Here is a 21,443-nt window from a genome sequence, read left to right as displayed (position 1 = left end):
AAGCTGCCTGAAACATTTAGACTGTGTTTGAACTGCTATACATGGAATATAACACCTGCTTGAGGATATACCAAGCCTCCAAGTTGTTCTAGGGCCATAACAGTAATGATACTGAAAGCCCGGTTTCTTTGTAAGGTCACATAGCTTCATGACTTGCATTATCATGTTAAGGTACGTCAGAAGTTATTTAATTTTTTACAATACATGGTCACACCTTTATTGCCATTAAAAATCCTTGGTCTCTTACTCATACATCTTAAAATTATAGCCTGCCTGCAGTTACATAGAATAAATGGGAATATCTGTAGTGCAAAATTAAATACGTCAATACTCAGCTAATAAATAATGTGAGACAAAAATACATCCTAATAAATTAATGTAAATCGCTTTCAAAAAACGTGAACTGAATCCAAACAAGAAGATTCACACTTGTGTAATGAAACGCGAATTCAACAAATAAAACATAATGCTATAAAAGTATACTCAGCTAAGGACTTTCTTTTTTCAGGGAAAAATAGTCAGAAGAACTAAGGACTAATTATTTCTTTTGCGTAAATTGCAGTTGTAATTATGCCCCAGGGACTATCGTTCGGCTTTCTAGCCTCCATTATGACGTGACTAATCAACTGCAATAATTTACGGTAGATTAGCTACGTTATTATTTTATTACAGGTGACTAGTGCTGCCAAACCATAATACGAAAACCAGAGACAGGTTTTATACATGTCTTGAAGATTTATTTCCATGTATGTGAAGAATCTTACACTCACTGCTTACCATTGTTATGGCTCTGGCTTTTAAAATATATCAAGATTCATAACTGGATTATACTTCATGATTACCTAATCAGAAGTAAATTAGAGCTTCGAGGCATATTTCGTGAACTTTAAAGGCACAAGAAAGAAACACAGACCACCTGAGCAGAAGCAAAAAAACAGAAGGACAGAAGTGTATTCAGGGGTTTCTTCGGAAAACAACTAGTTCAATGTTTGACGCTTACAGCAGGTTAGCATGACTAGTTCTTCACCTTTATACTCTGAAAGTAATTTCAACACTTTGGCAACCTCGACACTTGCATATCACTCAGTTAATATGTTGCCAAATACCTTTGCACTAAAGCAACTTTCGACTGTTGGTCTGAAAGTCACTTAAGACATTCTGACAGAAGCAAGCCTTTCTTTTTATTTAAGGATTGCTTCCTCTCCTCATCTGTGGACCTGAAAATGGCAAAGGGCATCTATATCAACCGTGCGCTGCTGGTGGTGGGCATCTTGTTTTCAGTAGCATCCGTGGCTACTGTCATTGCCCTCTCGGTGTTGTACTCTGAGGAAAAAGCCAACAGTAACTCCAGTCCTCCTTCAAGCAGCCCACCGGTGTCCACGACCGCTGCAGCCTCTTCGACCCCCACTCCGCAGCCAAGCAACCCTTGGAACAGATACAGGCTTCCAAACACCCTCATCCCGCACCACTATGACCTGGAGCTGCAGCCCCATCTGGAGAAGGACTCTAGAGGCCTTTACATCTTTAAGGGCAAAAGCACCGCATACTTCACAGCTGCAGCAGCAACTAACCTGATCCTAATCCACAGCAACAAACTGAACTACACCCACCAGGGGGAATTTCACGTCTCACTGCGTACAGATGATGGGTCAGATCCACCACCCATTCAGAGGACCGGCCTCGAAATTCCAACCCAGTACTTGGTGGTGGAGCTTAGCAGGAACCTGGAGCAGGGGAAGAGCTATTCAATGTACACTGAGTTCACGGGAGAGCTGGCGGATGACCTGGCCGGGTTCTACAGGAGCGAATATGTGGAGGATAATGAGACCAGGTAAGCAGTGGCTGCTTCTTCTGTAATTATTGGAAAGTAATCAAAACATTGTCTTCCAGCGTGGAAATTAATTGTGAGTGCCCATATCACACATAATCTGCTCCAGTATTCAATATTGTACAAATAAATATTATATCTATATATATCTATATATATCTATATTACCTACTGACAATAGCCAGTAGGTATATATATTTAGGATTGTTTTCCATAGGAAATCCGCAACATTCTATTGGGAATAACTCTGGCGCCGGTTGAGGAATTTGTGTGAAAGTTTCCAAACTTTTGGCCAGCTCCGCTGCGCTCCTTCCCTGAAAGTTTCGGTGGGATTCGTGAAGTGGGGGCTGAGAAAAAAGGGGGGTCCCAAAACGTGTTTTCCCCATGGTAATTTCCATAGGACGGTCTGACAAGTCTACAGCCCGAACTGCTGAACGGAATCACACCAAACTTGGCAAAATGGTAGGGACTGGTACGCAGATGTGACTTTGCTATGTTTGGTGAAAATTGCTCCAGTGGTTTTTAAGAAAATTAACTTCAAAAACACATATATATCTATAGCAGCTCACCCTAAGCTTACTCGTAAGCTTACCCGTACGCGTACCGTACGCGTACGTTCGCGTACGGTACGCGTACGTGCGCGTACCCCTACGTGCACGAGCTGCATGCTGATTGGCTGCCACTGTCTGTCAACACTCTAAAACAGAAATTGTGGGCAGCCATATTGTGCCTCGGTAGAGTGAGGTACAGGAAAGCAAAAAAAAAAATGTGTAGAACTCAAAAAGTGGGCAGGGTAGAAGCACCCTGACCCCTAGGCCTGCTCAGGGAGTCATTTGAGATGTCATCAGTGATGTCACTGACCATGTCATGAATGATGTAATATGTGACATCATCAGCAGTGGATTGCGGATGCGTGAAATATAGTTAGTCCAGCTAACTATATAGGAGCAATTTCAATGGTTTTGTATGAGTGAAATGTCCAGCTAACTATAACACCCCTAAAACTTATAGTTTATTGAGTGAATTTCAAAGGTTTTTTAAATGCTAATTCCTAACTATATAAGGCCTGAAACCTATGGTTTTTTCATTGAATATATATATATATCATCATCAGAAGAAGAACTTTATTCGATTCACAGAATCATCAAAGCTTTGTTAAAATAATAAAAACATTGATAGATAAAACACATACAGTGCATTGATCCTCCTAATATTTACAGTTAGCAGCAGCAAAATTATGTATCAGTGTGTTACATTTACACAGTTGGAAATCTTCAATTGGTTTTGTCACAGAAGTTGTATTCCCTATGTACAACTTTTAGCGTTCAGTTCTATAAAGTGCCAAGTGCAAATTTGTTCAACCTTACTAAAAACACTTATAATACATTTGTCGTCATAATATTTATGATATCTATTGGCACAATTTTATGACATGCACTAGCTTACCGGATACAGCCTTTGTTTTTAGCCGCCACCGCCATTGGAGTCATCTCGGGGGAATCCTCAGACCCAGACCACAACCCCCAGCAGCACCAGCGGCGCGCTCGCTGCCCACACCAGTTTCACGCGCCAGGAGGCGTTTAAAGGACACAGAGGACTCCTGCAGCGCGGGAGCCCTGCTTACCGAATACAGCCTTTGTTTTTAGCCACCACCGCCATTGGAGTCATCTCGGGGGAATCCTCAGGCCTGGACCACAACCCCCAGCAGTACCAGCGGCGCGTTCGCCGTCCACGCCGGTTTCACGCACCAGGAGGCGTTTAAAGGCCACAGAGGACTCCTGCAGCGCGGGATGCGCGCGGGCGAAGCCCGGGCCAAGGGGGGGCCTGTCTGAGCCCGTCCGAGACCGGACAAGGCCGGGCTGGGCAACACCTCTTGTTATCCAGGAACTCTAATATTGGTAAGAACAAAAACCCATTGCATTAACTGTCTACCCAGAGTTCTTTTAAAACAATGGGAAAGAGAAAATTTGCTTTAGACAAAGTGAAGTCTACGGGGAAATCAGTGCCCATTACAAACTATCTTAAAAGTGCTATGGGAATTTTAAATGACGCGATAGTCCAAGTAGAGGAAGAACTGGCAGCAACTAAAACAGCTTTAAACGTTGCACAAAGGGGAGTGAAAATTATACTCGAGGAACATGTCCAGGATGGTAATTCTGGCCCAGAGAACATTGGGGTCGGAGCTCAAGATCACAACCAAGGAACTAGTAGTAAACAAAGTGATGGCCACAATAACGCCAAAGCTAATAGTCGGAAAATTGCAGGCGCATGTGTATTATACTCCTCATTGGAAATTTCCACAGTGTCTGATGTACCTCATCACTTTTCACCACCGGCTAAAAAGAGCAAACAACACTCTATTCTGGCAAAGACCAGCCCTAAGACTAACCCCAAGAAATCCAAACCTAAATGAGGAAAAAATGTAAATCATGATAAAAGGGGTACCGGGACTGGGGCTGGAGATTTGGATAAATCAAAAAATATGCCTGGTATTGATACTCTTATTAAGAAACTGCATGGGAAAATCGATTCAATTGAACGACGCATTATGTCTGAAATTAAAATAGGACAAAAGGACCTTTGCCATCTTACTGAACTGATCATAGATTTTAAGAAACAAAACATCAGCAGACCATGCTTAGAAGCTATGCCAAAGAGAGATGTTGTTGAGCAATCAACGGCGGCTATAAGTAAAGCAACTGACAATGAAGCAGGGAAGATGTCCTCTGATAAACACCCTGTGAATTATGAGGTGGGGGCATCAGGTTTACTTAGCCAGAGTATAAATGGTAAAGGGTCAAAAAGGTATCCTCAAAAAAGTCTTATTAATGAGCCCGGTTGAGAAATTTATCGCCAGCTAAAGAAGTCCCAGGGTGTTACTTTGAATTTACCCCCACAGGCCAGCCCCTATGTCATTGTTTTAAAAGATGCTCCTTGACTAGCTGAAGATTGCACTGATGTATGGGGATCTTTGAAAAACCGTGTGGTTCATTGGTTTTCTGTTAATACCCATTGTAGCACTGGAGTTCTATCTCCGGAAATAATAATGCTTAGGAGAGTGGGTTGGGTGGGTAGTACAGTAAAAAGTTGTGAGGGTGATTGTATTGTAGTAAAATTCCGACATCCGGAGCTGGTGGCTCGTTTGTTAGATGAGATTTCATGAAACAAAGATGGTCTAGAGAAAATGTAAATAAAAAAATTCTTGCAGTACCCCTCGGCTATTTCTATAGACCTAAAACAGAGCGATACCCAGAATCCAACAGGGCACAATATTGCACTGACAATGATATAATCCTACTCATGACAAACAGATTTGAACCCCTACGATGTTGTAGTGAGGTAGACTGACTACTTTTAAATTCCATATCAATCGATGAGCCTCAGTTGCCTGTTAGAATCTTGGAAGGCCCAGTGGTATTACGGTCCATAGATGTACTTCATCTGCACGAAGAGAAACCTCCTGCCCCACTAGTCTTCAGTACATGCTAATTGAATGTAACCTTTCCCTCCATCTTTCCAGCACAGAAGTTGCGTTAGTGACCGAAAATATATTATTGGGCACTAATAAGGTACCTGTCCTGTCTAGTAATTGCCTCCGAAACGATTTGGTAGATTGTCAAACACTGGGATTGTTACAATTCCTTTCATGGAACATAGCAGGGATTAAAAGTAAATTATCTGAACCTTTATGGTTAAATAGCATACAAAATCGAAATTTAATTTTGATCCAGGAAACTTGGCTTACAGAACCGTTCCATGTAAATGGTTTTAAAACCTTTTTTACTACAGCAACTCCATCTAAGGCTGGATGAGCTAGTGGAGGTTTGGCCATACTGCTCTCCGTAACCTCCCCTCTGACTCTAAAGAAAAGTTTTCCCAACTCACAATATTTCCAGTTTTTATTACTTAGCGTAAAAGAAAAGCAAAACATTGTAGTGGTCAACTTCTACAACAACATTTTTAACAACACTAGAGCAGGTATAATAACCTTGCTCGAGGAGGAACTTGATTTTTTTTTTAACAGGTTGGTGGATGACTATGTTTTGATATGGGGTGGAGATTTTAATATAGAATACTGTAATGCGCCGATAATGGATCAATGTGGCCACATGGATGACTCAGGGGATCAAATTACCCATTTTTTGCATACCCCCTATGGTGAATCACTTAATTATGTGATGTACAAATATGGGCTGCAAGCAATGAAGTTGGGCAACAACAACAGAGTTAATGACTTATACACTTACGAGGGGGCTAGATCTTCATCTTGTATTGATCACTTTTTGATATCTAGGAACAGTAGGTGTTTTTTGAACGATTGTACTATTGTACATAGCCTATTTAGCGATCACCACCCTATATTGTTAATATTAAAATCAAGTCTATATCTTAAGGAAGAACAATGTATTGTGGCTGCTAATATAAGAGCTCAAGGCAAAAATGGGACTTCTATTAAGTGGTCAGGCGTTAATCCTGTTGTTTTTATGGAAAATGTGATAGAAAATAGCGACCGCGACATTAAATCTGTTTAGATGAATCTTCTGATAATGTTGAAGTCGTTACTGCTTTTAATAATATCACAATGGGTATAGATAAAACATTGAGATTAAAAAACATGAAACAAAGGAATAATAATGTTTCCTGTCCACGATGGTTTTAACCAGGAATGCTCGAAATTGAATAGAGCCTTGAAGGATGAACTGAAAGTTAAACCTAGAAATGGTGAAAAGATTAGAAACCTTAGAAAAAGTTACAAACAAGCTTTACAGGCTAGGAAAATAGAGATAAGAGAGATGGCTTGGAATAACCTGGTCCAGGCAGCCGAAACCAAAAATTCTACCCTCTACTGGAAAACCATAGATTAACCCCTTTTTAAAGATGATTATTCGGTAGGAAGCGATACTGTGGTGTCTCCAGAGGATTGGTTGTCGTACTTTGAGGGAAAGTTTAATCCCACTAAATGTTGTAATAATAAGGGTAAGGGTGGAAATGTATCTTGTTAACTTTTGGCAAGATTGATATAATTACTGTAGATGAGATTAGAACTGCCCTTCAAGATAGTGCAATTGGGAAGGTGGCAGGCCCAGACGGGGCCCGATAGATATTTTTAAATATAACATTGATGTCTGGTGCCCCATTTTATTAACATTTTAAAATGATGTTACTAGTGGGGCGTTGCCCACAACATGGGTCGAAAGTGTGATCATCCCAATTTTCAAAAACGGCAATAGAGCTAGTGCCAAATATTACCGACCGATTTCCCTCCTTGACTGCACATTCAAACTTATGGGGAGAATCTTACTAGCTAGGTTGGAGTGTTGGGTAAAGGAGGGAAATATATTAACTGAAACCCAATATGGCTTCAGAAAAGGAATCGGAATGGTTGAACAGTGTATAAACTTGGTGCTAATCATAGGAAAATACACTCTTCCAAAGGAGGGTTCCCTCCACCTATGCTTTGTCGATCTTTCCAGCACGTTTGATTTAGTGAACCACACTATGTTATGGCAAACGCTGGAAGGGATGGGTGCTCCAACCAATATCATTAGTCTCTTGTCTCAAATTTATGTCCATTTCACATCAAGGATACGATATGGGCCAAAAGGGGAATGCACAACCCACTTTAAAGTTACCAGAGGGATTAGACAAGGTTGCGTCCTCGCACCACTTTTATTTTCATTATACATTAATGGAGTTGATTCTTCGCTACAGGGTCTTAAAGCTGATGCCCCTATTGTAGGTAAACGCGTAACACCTATTTTATTATACGCAGACCATGCAGTCCTGATCTCCAGGACTGCAAACGGTCTTCAGCTTCTGATTCATAATTTGACCAAGTTTATGACTGATAAAGACCTAGTAACTAATCTATCTAAAACTCTGGTTATGACTTGTGGGAAATGTAAAACTAAACAGAGTACCCATTTTATAAATGGTGCACCCATTGAGAGGACTTCTACCTTTTCATATTTGGGATTACTTTTTAATTGTAAAGGTACCTGGAATGCACATATTAACCTAAGCAATTTGAAATTTTTAAGGACAAGTGAGGCTATTTTAGATTCTCACAAAAAATAGGTAATAAGCCTGTGAGAGAGCTTTTAAAACTTTATGGGAGCAAATGTGTTTCTGGGGTATGTTATGGTGGTGCCCTTTGGGGAATGGCAGATACCTCCATATTGCAAATAATGGAAAATACATTTTTGCACAGGGTGTTGTCCGTCCCTAATTCTACTGCTACCTATATTGTCCATAGAGAAACAGATGTCCCCTTTTTAAGCGATTTGATTAGTGTATTGACCATCAACTTATGGCATCGAATTTGGACAAAGGAAGAAACTTATTTTACAAAGGAAATAATATATGATTTTCTTCGACTTGATCACTCGAAGAAGATACCTTGGTTAAAATATGTCCATGATCTTCTGATCGAGTGTGATGTGAATGCTGTTTTTAAAGACCCATTGACCATGGAGAACTATAGTAAGGAGGAGCTTAAAAAGAAACTCCTTGGGTCTAGGAAGATAAAAAGGGAGGCAGAGCTATGCACTAAATCTAATGTTAGATCATAGAGAAGTGTGGCTCAATGGTTAGAGCGGCAGACCCTGATGCAGAGGTCAAGCCTGGGACCAGGGTTCAATTCCCCGCCTCAGCGGGTCTTGGGCTCAAAATTCCATGGACCTGATGATTCTCGCCTCGGTGCCCATTCCAATCATGGAGTCCCACTCTGCAACTCTGGGCAATAGCTTGCTTAATCTCCACAACGGCCCCCACAACGCTAAGGATGCCTTGCCTCCACCTTGGGGGTGCCCAGGAGTGGACACCTCACAGGGAAAGCCAGGATGGGTTCCACAGCGGTATTCGTACAAGCGCCTTGAGACCCTTGCGGGTGATTAGTGCGCTTTACAAGTATCAATTTACAAGTATCAATTTACATTTCAGTGAAGGGCCCTTTTCATTAGGCACTCAACCTTATCTTATATTCATTAGGAATACCCAACACAGATTTTATTTGACTAGACTAAGGCTACAAACATTGCATTTTCAGATAGCATTTCCTAAGAAGGGTAACTGGAGTGCAAACCTTCCTATTTGCCCCTGCGATGGTAAATCTGGCCAAAGCACATTGCACTTTATTTTGTTCTGTGATTTCTACAGGGATCTTAGGAACTCAATTCTGCGTCCACTTTTTATTTCCAATCAGTTGTATCCCAATAAAACACCTTCTTTTTTATATGTAAATTAGATCATGTTACGATCTATAATGCGGTAATTTCCTCCACTCAATTAGCAATTAAACGAAGGAAAATGCTCTCGTACTTGGAATCACTTGTCTATGAGACTGATTAGTTGACCAGATGTTGGGCTCTGCTTCAGTTACCTTTTTTTTTTTTTTAAAGCTTGTTGTAATTCTATGTACCCCATGAAATGTTATTGATTATTATGGTGTCTATATATCAATAATGGAATATGTATCTTTTTTAATAAATCTTTTTATGATGGGGGAAAGTGGATTGTAACACAAAGAAATGTTTTTTTTATTGCTATATTACTGCCCTGAATTAAGTTTTCATTGTGTAGAATGCTTTTATGGGAATTATTTATACCAAATAAAGCTTGTTTTGACTTTGACTTTGACATGCACTACATTTACACAATTAAAAGACTTTGGTTAAATTAGTCGTAGAAATTTTGGTCCCCGTATACTATTTTTAACAGTATGTTCCAAAAAGTGCCAAGTGCAAATTTGTGTGTGCTACTTATTAAAAATTCGCTATTAAAAATGTTTGACAATGTAGTAATAGATTAACTGTATCACTATTTCCATAATTATGATTACCGATTTACTGACCTTTACTAAAATATTCAGAGAAATATTCATACTGAAGATAGTAGTAGTTATGGCGGAAGTGAGAATTTTATCATATCCAGTTGTACAAATGATTTGTTTCGTATCAAAGCACAAAAGCCTGTAGTTTCTTTATATTATCTCTAAAAAGATGTTTAGCTTTGCTATTCTGCTGAAGCGGTTCATTAATTTCCTCGAGACAAATATTAAAGTTTTGCGCACCACTAGACACAAGTGTAAGTAAAACAAAATCAACATGTTCTTCATTCAGCTTCAGAGGGCAATATAATGTTGAGCTTCATGCACTAAGTACACAGATCTATGGGAAATATTTAGGGCCTAATTATGATGGAGGTTGGACTACAACAGATGAGCCGTCGGTTGCGGTCTGACCGCCATCTGCTGCTGGAGTTCGACCGGTGCATTACAATGCCTGCGGTCGGAGGAAGCAGTCGGAGGGACTGACCAACGCTTTCCGATAGGCTCAAGGAGCCAATTGGTGCATTGGAAACTCCTCATAATCCCTTTATGACAGCGGCTCCATCATTGGGATTATGATGTTGGTTTCCAACAGCCATTCCATGTCGGCCTTTCAGACATGAAAATGTTGTTTGAATGTGACATTGGAGGACCATAGCAGGGACCCTTTCCCCCAGCCCTACGCATCATGGCCTGGGTAACATTCGTGCACCATGTGCTACACAGTGCAGTGATGTTTAAAAACATCAATTTTTCAATGAGAGGTGGCATTGCAGGCGCTTTCAACACACCCCACAAGCTCCCATTGGAAAATTAATGTTTCCAACCGCACTATGTGCCGTCACATCCAAATTGGGATGTGGGAACTGCCGACCCATGGTCAAGCAGTTGCTGTCTCGCAACGGTGTCATGCAGGCGCAAGTCGGCCCGACATCGTAATAAGGCCCCTAGAGTCACAATGGTTTTTCTTTCTAGTTAATGGAACATAAGATGTTCTATCACCTGCGACTCACAACATTAGAACTTTCTCACACAAGAGTTAGGGATGTCATTCAACTGGGCCAGAGAATATGACATTATATCAAAAACGTGAGCTAGCCTCTTGAGCAAGTTATTGACATTCATGCAACTGGATGGTTCATAAGTTTACATATTGTCTAAAGACACGAGTGTTGAATGGACAGTTACCCTCTGAAGAACCTGAAACCACAACAGCTAATGCTATGCACAGTTCAAAACACATATTTTTTTTCATTTCAGGATCATTGCTACCACACAGATGGCTGCCCCTGATGCCAGGAAGGCCTTCCCCTGCTTTGATGAGCCAGCATTGAAAGCCACATTCAATCTGACACTGATCCATAATCCAAAATATGAAGCATTATCAAACATGCCAAAAATAAGTGAGTTAGCCTATTAAATGCGTTTCAAGTAGATGCCGGGTAGGCATAACTCAACACTAGCAACAGCAAAATGTATTGTTTAATGTAAAGGAGGTCCAAGACTGAAACATATGTTCCAATGCCATGAAGCTATACGATCACACTAAAAAAGTTAATGTTGTGTTGTTGGCTAAGTGTTCTGTGGAAGCCTCCTCTGTGTTGTTCTTTCACTTTAAACGTATTCTTTTATTCCCCAAATTATCGAGATTTTGAAGAATATGACACTATTTTTTCCTTGCTTCTTTTTCGACCTTATTTTGGCCAAAGGGTAGAAGATTCAAGCATAAAAAGGCCAACATATTTTTATCCTGTATTTCTTTATTGGAGTTCAGTATGGCAGTGTGCAAGACACCTCCCCAGCTGCCATCAGTCTCAACTATTACAGCAAATAAATGATGGATGGAATGCTGACAATGCAAACATCCTCCACCAGTCAAAAGATCTCGGTTAAATCCATTGTTCTTTTGCTGACCATGCCACCCAAGTTTAGACCCAGCCATATGCAAATCAGTCTTGACCCAGTGCCTCATGGGAACAGTCCAGACCGAACTATCAAAGCAGGTCCTCCCTGGACCGAAAACAAGCAGCCTGGGACCAGTTTCAGGGTATGTCACCCTTCTTCAGCCAGGCTAGCTTGAATCCAGTGGCACAGTGAGCAAGGGACCCACGTCTGGGCATAATCATTCCACTTAGGGCGAAAAGTGTTACAGCAAACAAATGATGGACGAAATGCTGACAGTGCAAACATTCTCCCCCAGTCAAAAGATCTGGGTTAAATCCATCATTCTTTTGCTCACCATGCCACCCCAGTTTAGACCCAGTCTCAACTATGCCAGAGCTGAATCTTTAGGGGTTTCCAGATTGAAATACCAATACCATTACAATGTCCAGTACTCCTTCAATGTCTGAAGGTTGTAGGAAATCCTTTCTTTCTATGTGATGACCTTGATTTTCACCTTTTTGATGTTTTTAGAACTCTATGCACTTTACCCCTGCTAACCAGTAGCAACGTGTCTGTGCTCCCCCTTTTGAACCTCTTTGTTCGCCATAAGTTTGCAGGGTATGCTCAGACGTGAGTCCCTTGCTCACTTTGCCACTGGATTCAAGCAAGCCTGGCTGATGATGGCTGAAATGCCAGAAACCGGTCCTAGGAAGGTTGTTTCCGGTCCAGGGAAGGCATGGTTTGGCAGTTCGGGCTGGACTGTTCCCATGAGGCACAGGGTCGGACTGATTTGCATATGGCAATGTCTGAATTTGGGTGGCAGAGTGGGCTACAGAACGGTGATGAATTAAACCCAGATCTTTTGACTGGGTGTGAGTGTTTGATTGGTTCAGATGCTCCGCCCATCACCACCCCCTTTTGTACCGCTTTGTTCGCCATAGGTTGGCAGGGTATGCTCAGATGTGAGTCCCTTGCTCGCTTTGCCACTGGATTCAAGCAAGCCTGGCTGAAGACGGCTGAAATGCCAGAAACTGGTCCTAGGAAGGTTGTTTCCGGTCCAGGGAAGGCATGGCTTGGCAGTTCGGGCTGGACTGTTCCCATGAGGCACAGGGTCAGACTGATTTGCATATGGCCATGTCTGAACTGGGGTGGCAGAGTGGGCTAAAGAACGGTGATGGATTAAACCCAGATCTTTTGACTGTGTGTGAGTATTTGATTGGTTCAGATGCTCCGTACATCACCACCCTCTTTTGTACCACTTTGTTTGCCATAAGTTGGAAGGGTATGCTCAGACGTGAGTCCCTTGCTCACTTTCCCACTGGATTCAAGCAAGCCTGGCTGAAGACGGCTGAAATGCCAGAAACCTACCTAGGAAGGTTGTTTCTGGTCCAGGGAAGGCATGGCTTTGCAGTTCGGGCTGGACTGTTCCCATGAGGCACAGGGTCAGACTGATTTGCATATGGCCACGTTTTTTGAACTGGGGTGGCAGAGTGGGCTAAAGAACGGTGATGGATTAAACCCAGATCGTTTGACTGGGTGTGAGTGTTTGATTGGTTCAGATGCTCCATCCATCACCACCCCCTTTTGTACCGCCCTCTTTAAGCATAGCCTAATGTCCACAGCATTTGCCTTAACAGTGCTTCAATAGGATCTTAAAAAGTGTCCAATGATTACACCAGCAAACTCTTTGACTACTACAGGGTCTGGTCACACTTTTAAAAATCATTAGCAGTTCAGTTGTTTACACCGTGTGAGAAAAAAAGCCATAGAAAGGCGGGTGCCTATTGTAGTAAGCCTATTTATGGTTAGTATCCCCCCTCTCCATCGTAAAGAATGGGCAGAAACAACGGACACCTTGCTTTATCTTTTTTGAGGTGAATGAGGACAAAAAAAAATTGCCTTAACAGATATGGTCTGCTATCTGGTGAGAACTCTATAGCGAGTAAACATGTGTTTTAAAAAACTTGGCAAAAAGTATACACAATATAGAATTCATCCAGTTTTTGTAATTTTACCTTATACTTTTATAATAATAGTTTACTCCAAATACACAATAATACATTGAGAAGGTTATTTTAAGAATTTGTGAAATTAGGAGTTAATGGGCAGCACACTAACTTTGAAGTTTCCTCTTCCATTTGGAGATGGGGACTTTAAATTAAAATCAGTTGAACCTCAGCTGGCTCCCCATCAAAACCTTTGGTGCAACAGTTGTTCCACCTAAGGACTGCCAGGTCAGAGTCAACCTATCCTATTTAGAGTGTGGCACTCGTCACTCATTTTTCCTGCCCAAACCTGCCCAGACTGAGAAATAAACAATGACTCTCATGCACAGGGAGAATGCTACAACTACTGAGTGGATGAAAAAATGTGGCACCCACGTTTCATTCATCCGTACCTTTGATTGGTTTGCCACCAGCACATATGCACTGAAGGCACCACAGAGATACTTGCCAGAAAGGCAATGCCTTGCAAGGAGAAAGAATACCAGGGCCCCCACTGACCTAACAAACCGACTATCCACCTACAGTGATCTAAATGTCCCCCTAAAACGTAACATCACTGATGACTACTAAAATTACATGATTGCTGACATCACAGTGCATGGCGAGGGCACATGCAAGAATTACTAGAGTTGCCTACATCTGCAGAATTTCAGTTGTTTGTTTCAAGTTTAAAAAGCTACGTTTTAACTGACATTTTCACCTTACTATAACGTCACTTTAATCTTTGCTTCTTTAGTGCATTTATAAATGTATGTGTGTGTGTATATATATATATGTGTATATTTTAACACGGCGCAATGTCATTGTTTGCACTAGGTGTACCTGATTAAAGATGCACCATGGCACAAACAAGAACAGTGTGTCTGATATGTAATATTTGCTCTGGTAGGTAAAGCGTTCTATGTTCAGGAACAGCTTACTAGGCCCAAAAGCATTACTGTATGCAATAAACAACCTCATCATCTAACTACTGCCCAACACACTCCTACACTTTCATCCGAATTCTTGCGCTTGTGAGTGTCCGGTGGTAGTTGTAAATATACATACGTATACATATATACACATGCATATATATATATATATATATATTACCTACTGGCGATAGCCAGTAGGTATATATAGTTAGGATTTTTTTCCTATGGGATTTTTGAAAATTCTATGTCGAATAACTTTGGCGTTTGAGGACAGAATTGGCTGACATTTTCAGGAAAATGGAACATTTTGTTTCGGAGCAGCCCCTGAAAATTTGGGGGGGTTTCGTCAAGGGGGGGGCGAGAAAAAAGGGGGGTCCCAAAACGTGTTTTTCCCATGCAATTTTCCATAGGGCGGTTGGCCTCACTTTTAGCCCGAACGGCTGAATGGATTTACACCAAACTTGGCAAAATTGTAGGGACTGGTAGCCCGATGTGCCTTTGCTATGTCTCAAGATATAGGCTCCAGTGGTTTTTACGAAAATTAACTTTGAAAAATATATATTGGGCTACATTGGGCTATATATATGTTGGAGCCCAAATGTAGCCCAATGTAGCCCAATGTAGCCCAATGTAGCCCAATGTAGCCCAAAGATGGCCACCAGAGACAAAAAAAAAATATGTAGCCCAAATATCAGCCAGATGTAGCCCAACTATAGCCCAATGACAGAATGTCCCAGAGTGTTCTAAAGAACAACTAGAGTGCTAACAGTCCTACTTATTACAAAGGTATGGCACACCTGAAGCCATCTTGATTGGAATAAAGTGGTAACTCTTACAACATTTAATTTAAAAAGGAACAAAATGAGGGGGTTCATTTTGCCATAGAAAGTATGATTAGCGAATATATGATGAAATCCCGCATACCATCAGTCCGCAAAAAAAATCCTGCATGTACTATTAGGCCGCAAATTAAAATAACGAAAACTTTTAGAACGAATATGCCTTTAGCATACACTAAACAACTAAACTACCCTAAACCCTAAAACACTACCCCCAGCATGACCCTACACTACACAAACAGTACAACACTACCCTAAACCCTAAAACACTACCCCCAGCATGACCCTACACTACACAAACACTACAACACTACCCTAAACCCTAAAACACTACCCCCAGCATGACCCTACACTACGCAAACACTACAACACTACCCAAAACCCTAAAACACTACACCCCAGCATGACCCTACACTACGCAAACACTACAACACTACCCTAAACCCTAAAACAATACCCCCAGCATGACCCTACACTACACAAACACTACAACACAACCCTAAACCCTAAAACACTACCCCCAGCATGACCCTACACTACACAAACACTACAACACTACCCTAAACCCTAAAACACTACCCCCAGCATGACCCTACACTACACAAACACTACAACACAACCCTAAACCCTAAACCCTAAAACACTACACCCCAGCATGACCCTACACTACGCAAACACTACAACACTACCCTAAACCCTAAAACACTACCCCCAGCATGACCCTACACTACGCAAACACTACAACACTACGCAAAACCCTAAAACACTACACCCCAGCATGACCCTACACTATGCAAACACTACAACACAACCCTAAACCCTAAAACACTACCCCCAGCATGACCCTACACTACACAAACACTACAACACTACCCTAAACCCTAAAACACTACCCCCAGCATGACCCTACACTACGCAAACACTACAACACTACCCTAAACCCTAAAACACTACCCCCAGCATGACCCTACACTACGCAAACACTACAACACTACCCAAAACCCTAAAACACTACACCCCAGCATGACCCTACACTACGCAAACACTACAACACTACCCTAAACCCTAAAACACTACCCCCAGCATGACCCTACACTACGCAAACATTACAACACTACCCTAAACCCTAAAACACTACCCCCAGCATGACCCTACACTACGCAAACACTACAACACTACCCAAAACCCTAAAACACTACACCCCAGCATGACCCTACACTACGCAAACACTACAACACTACCCTAAACCCTAAAACACTACCCCCAGCATGACCCTACACTACGCAAACACTACAACACTACCCTAAACCCTAAAACACTACCCCCAGCATGACCCTACACTACGCAAACACTACAACACTACCCAAAACCCTAAAACACTACACCCCAGCATGACCCTACACTACGCAAACACTACAACACTACCCTAAACCCTAAAACACTACCCCCAGCATGATCCTACACTACGCAAACACTACAACACTACCCTAAACCCTAAAACACTACCCCCAGCATGACCCTACACTACGCAAACACTACAACACTACCCTAAACCCTAAAACACTACCCCCAGCATGACCCTACACTACGCAAACACTACAACACTATCCTAAACCCTAAAACACTACCCCCAGCATGACCCTATACTACGCAAACACTACAACACTACCCTAAACCCTAAAACACTACACCCCAGCATGACCCTACACTACGCAAACACTACAACACTACCCTAAACCCTAAAACACTACCCCCAGCATGACCCTACACTACGCAAACACTACAACACTACCCTAAACCCTAAAACAATACACCCAGCATGGCCCTACACTACGCAAACACTACAACACTACCCTAAACCCTAAAACACTACCCCCCAGCATGACCCTACACTACGCAAACACTACAACACTACCCTAAACCCTAAAACACTACCCCCAGCATGACCCTACACTACGCAAACACTACAACACTACCCAAAACCCTAAAACACTACCCCCAGCATGACCCTACACTACGCAAACACTACAACACTACCCTACACCCTAAAACACTACCCCCAGCATGACCCTACACTACGCAAACACTACAACAATACCCTAAACCCTAAAACACTAGCCCCAGCATGACCCTACACTACGCAAACACTACAACCCAACCCTAAACCCTAAAACACTACCCCCAGCATGACCCTACACTAAACAACCACCACAACTCTACACTACACTAACACAACACTACACTACACAACACTACACTACACAATCACTAACCCACGAAAAATTAACACAAACCCACTTACCTCTCTCGTCATCGTGGTTTTCACAACGCAAATGCATTTACCATACATGCCTTTAAAACGTAATTCTTTGTAAAGGCATGCGCGATAAATGCACATGCGTTTTGAAAAAATGCGGGATAATGGTATGCGAGGTCAATGACCTTGCGGGATAATGGAATGCGGACTGAAAGTCTGCGGGATAAAAAATGCGGGAAAATGGCTGCAAACCATGATTAGCAGCAGACTTCCCTGGTGAGCACTAGCTTTACTACAGTGATCTAATGAGCAACTAGAGTGCTAACATTCAGAATTTATGGCAAATGTGTGACACATCTGAATGCCTTCTTGATAGAACCAAAGTAAACAAGCATTGAAAATGCAATAGATCTCGCCCTCGTTTAAGTTAAAGCCATTCTGTTTGTAATGAGGTGGCTTTTTAGCTTTGCTTTTATTAGTGTTTTTAAAACTTTCATGTAAATAACATGCATATGTATACATATATGTATATGTATGCATGCATTTATATTTATATAGATATGCAGATTATATATGTTTATATATGTATATTACCTACTGGCGATAGCCAGTGGGTATATATAGTTAGGATTTTTTCTCTATGGGATTTCTGAAAATTCTATGTCTAATAACTTTGGCGTTTGTGGACGGAATTGGCTGAAATTTTCAGGAAAATGGCACGTTTTGTTTCTGAGCAGCCCCTGAAAATTTGGGGGGGGTTTCGTCAAGGGGGGCCGAGAAAAAAGGGGGGTCCCAAACGCGTTTTTCCTATTCATTTTTCCATAGGGCGGTTGGACTCACTTTTAGCTCGAACGGCTGAATAGATTTACATGAAACTTGGCAAAATTGTAGATATGGTTTGCCCGACGTGCCTTTGCTATGTCTCAATATATGTGCTCCAGTGGATTTTGAGAAATTAACGTTTAAAAAAAATATATATCTGTGACAGCGCTCCGGTTAGCGCCCCGGTTCGCGTACCTGACGGGTAACGGAACTTCGCGAAGCGAAGCTGATTGGCTCTCCGGTGTCTGTCAACATTCTAAACAGTCCGGAGCGGCCGCCATCTTGACTCTCGGTAGGATCGAGAGACAAGATGTGGTGAAAAACGAAGGGGGAAATGAAGGAAAGGGGGCAAGGTAGACCCCTCCTGACCCGCTAGGATTGATGAGGGGGATATTAAAGTGCCCCGCGGGGCAAAAAATAAAAAAAAAAATATTTTTTGAGATTTTACGCCGTAGAGGCGCGTCCCGGTACGCGAACCGGGCAGCTCACCGGGCAGCTAACCGGGCAGCTAACCGGCAGCGTAGCTGTCAACATTGTAAACAGTCCGAAGCGGCCGCCATCTTGTCTCTCGGTAGGTTCGAGAGACAAGATGAGGTGAAAAAAGAAGGGGGAAATGAAGGAAAGGGGGCAAGGTAAACCCCTCCTGACCCCCTAGGATGATGAGGGGGATATTAAAGTCCCCCGCGATTTTTCGCGGTAGAGGCGCTTCCGGGTACGCGAACCGGGCAGCTAACCGGCAGCGTAACGGGAGTCCGCCATCTTGTGTTTTTGGAGCGTCCGGTTCGCGTACCGGGTAGCGTAACAAGGGGAAAACCAAGAGAAACAGTAAAAAAAAAATGAAGGGAATAGATTTCCAGCAAACTTGGCAAAATTGTAGGGACTGTTTGTTTGATGTGCCTTTGCAAGGCCTCAAGATATGTGCACGCGTGGATTTTGTCTAATTAAGGTTAAAAAAAATATATATATCTGTAAGCGTGCTCCGGCACGCTTACGTTACGGGTTTTGTTTGCGCTGCAGAGCCGATACGTCACGGTTATGCGACGCGTCATGAGGCGTCTCACGTGGCTACGTGATACGTCACGTAATAAAGAATATATTTTACAGCTATAGATATTAGCTTTTAAAAAACCAATGAAATTCACTGAAAAAACCATAGGTTATAGACCATATATAGTTAGGAATTTGCATTTACAAAACCTTGAAAATTCACTGAAAAAACCATAGGTTAGAGACCATATATAGTTAGCTGGACATTTTATTGACATAAAACCAATGAAATTCCATATATAGTTAGTTGCACTAACTATATATCGCGCACCCGCAATCCACTGCTGATGATGTCACATATTACATCATTCATGACATGGTCAGTGACATCACTGAAGACATCACTGATGACATCTCAAATGACATCACTGATGACATCACTGATGACATCTCAAATGACATCACTGATGACATCATGACACACCAATACCAGTTACTACATACGCACTCACTGATTCCTACGTCTACACACACATTCACTCATTCACCCATACAATCACTCATACATACAGTCACTCATTATTACAACACTATCATATGCACTCATACACCTATGCAGACACTCACACACTGCCACTCATCCATGGAGTTACTCACACACCTAGTCAGTCCTGTAAAGAATCAATCACACTTCCATTTCCTCATCTATACAGTTAAACACAGAACACCATACTTCAGTGACATCACTGATGACATCTCAAATGACATCACTGATGACATCTCAAATGACATCACTGATGACATCATGACACACCAATACCAGTTACTACATACGCACTCACTGATTCCTACGTCTACACACACATTCACTCATTCACCCATACAATCACTCATACATACAGTCACTTATTATTACAACACTATCATATGCACTCATACACCTAGTCAGTCCTGTGAAGAATCAATCACACTTCGATTTCCTCATCTATACAGTTAAACACAGAACACCATACTTTTTCACACATATACTAACACATACTTACTCTCTTATACAATCACTGATACAAGTACACATTGATATGCACAGAGTCACACACCTCCCAGCCAGCCACACACAAACTCAGTCTTCCATACATCCACTCATTCTTCAATATGTAAAACATATTTAAACTTTACAAAAACACACAGACACTAGATGATGTCATCAGTGATGTAATTTGAGATGTCATCAGTGATGTCATCAGTGATGTCATTTGAGATGTCATCAGTGATGTCATCAGTGATGTCACTGACCATGTCATGAATGATGTAATATGTGACATCATCAGCAGTGGTTATAGACCATATATAGTTAGGAATTTGCATTTACAAAACCTTGAAAATTCACTGAAAAAACCATAGGTTAGAGACCATATATAGTTAGCTGGACATTTTATTGACATAAAACCAATGAAATTCCATATATAGTTAGTTGCACTAACTATATATCGCGCACCCGCAATCCACTGCTGATGATGTCACATATTACATCATTCATGACATGGTCAGTGACATCACTGATGACACCACTGATGACATCTCAAATGACATCACTGATGACATCATCTAGTGTCTGTGTGTTTTTGTAAAGTTTAAATATGTTTTACATATTGAAGAATGAGTGGATGTATGGAAGACTGAGTGTGTGTGTGGCTGGCTGGGAGGTGTGTGACTCTGTGCATATCAATGTGTACTTGTATCAGTGATTGTATAAGAGAGTAAGTATGTGTTAGTATATGTGTGAAAAAGTATGGTGTTCTGTGTTTAACTGTATAGATGAGGAAATCGAAGTGTGATTGATTCTTTACAGGACTGACTAGGTGTGTGAGTAACTCCATGGATGAGTGGCAGTGTGTGAGTGTCTGCATAGGTGTATGAGTCATATGATAGTGTTGTAATAATGAGTGACTGTATGTATGAGTGATTGTATGGGTGAATGAGTGAATGTGTGTGTAGACGTAGGAATCAGTGAGTGCGTATGTAGTAACTGGTATTGGTGTGTCATGATGTCATCAGTGATGTCATTTGAGATGTCATCA

At 41.7% G+C, this 21,443-nt stretch overlaps 1 protein-coding gene across 1 annotated transcript in view; it reads left to right on the top strand.

Moving 5' to 3' along the window:
• Positions 1-1,121: 1,121 nt before the first annotated feature.
• The window catches only part of LOC144824118 (aminopeptidase N-like), a 270,629-nt gene continuing 250,307 nt past the window's right edge, over positions 1,122-21,443 (top strand). Inside the window, exons 1-2 of the mRNA XM_078683231.1 lie at positions 1,122-1,831; positions 10,917-11,059. Coding sequence (XP_078539357.1) covers positions 1,224-1,831; positions 10,917-11,059 — 751 coding nt within the window. The 5' untranslated portion in view covers positions 1,122-1,223. The remainder of the gene's footprint in view (positions 1,832-10,916; positions 11,060-21,443) is intronic.

The sequence above is a fragment of the Lissotriton helveticus genome, chromosome 3_1 (genome assembly GCF_964261635.1).
Source record: "Lissotriton helveticus chromosome 3_1, aLisHel1.1, whole genome shotgun sequence".
Lineage (NCBI taxonomy): Eukaryota > Metazoa > Chordata > Amphibia > Caudata > Salamandridae > Lissotriton > Lissotriton helveticus.
The sequence above is the reverse complement of the archived record's forward strand: the minus strand, read 5'-3'. Positions and strand labels throughout refer to the sequence as shown.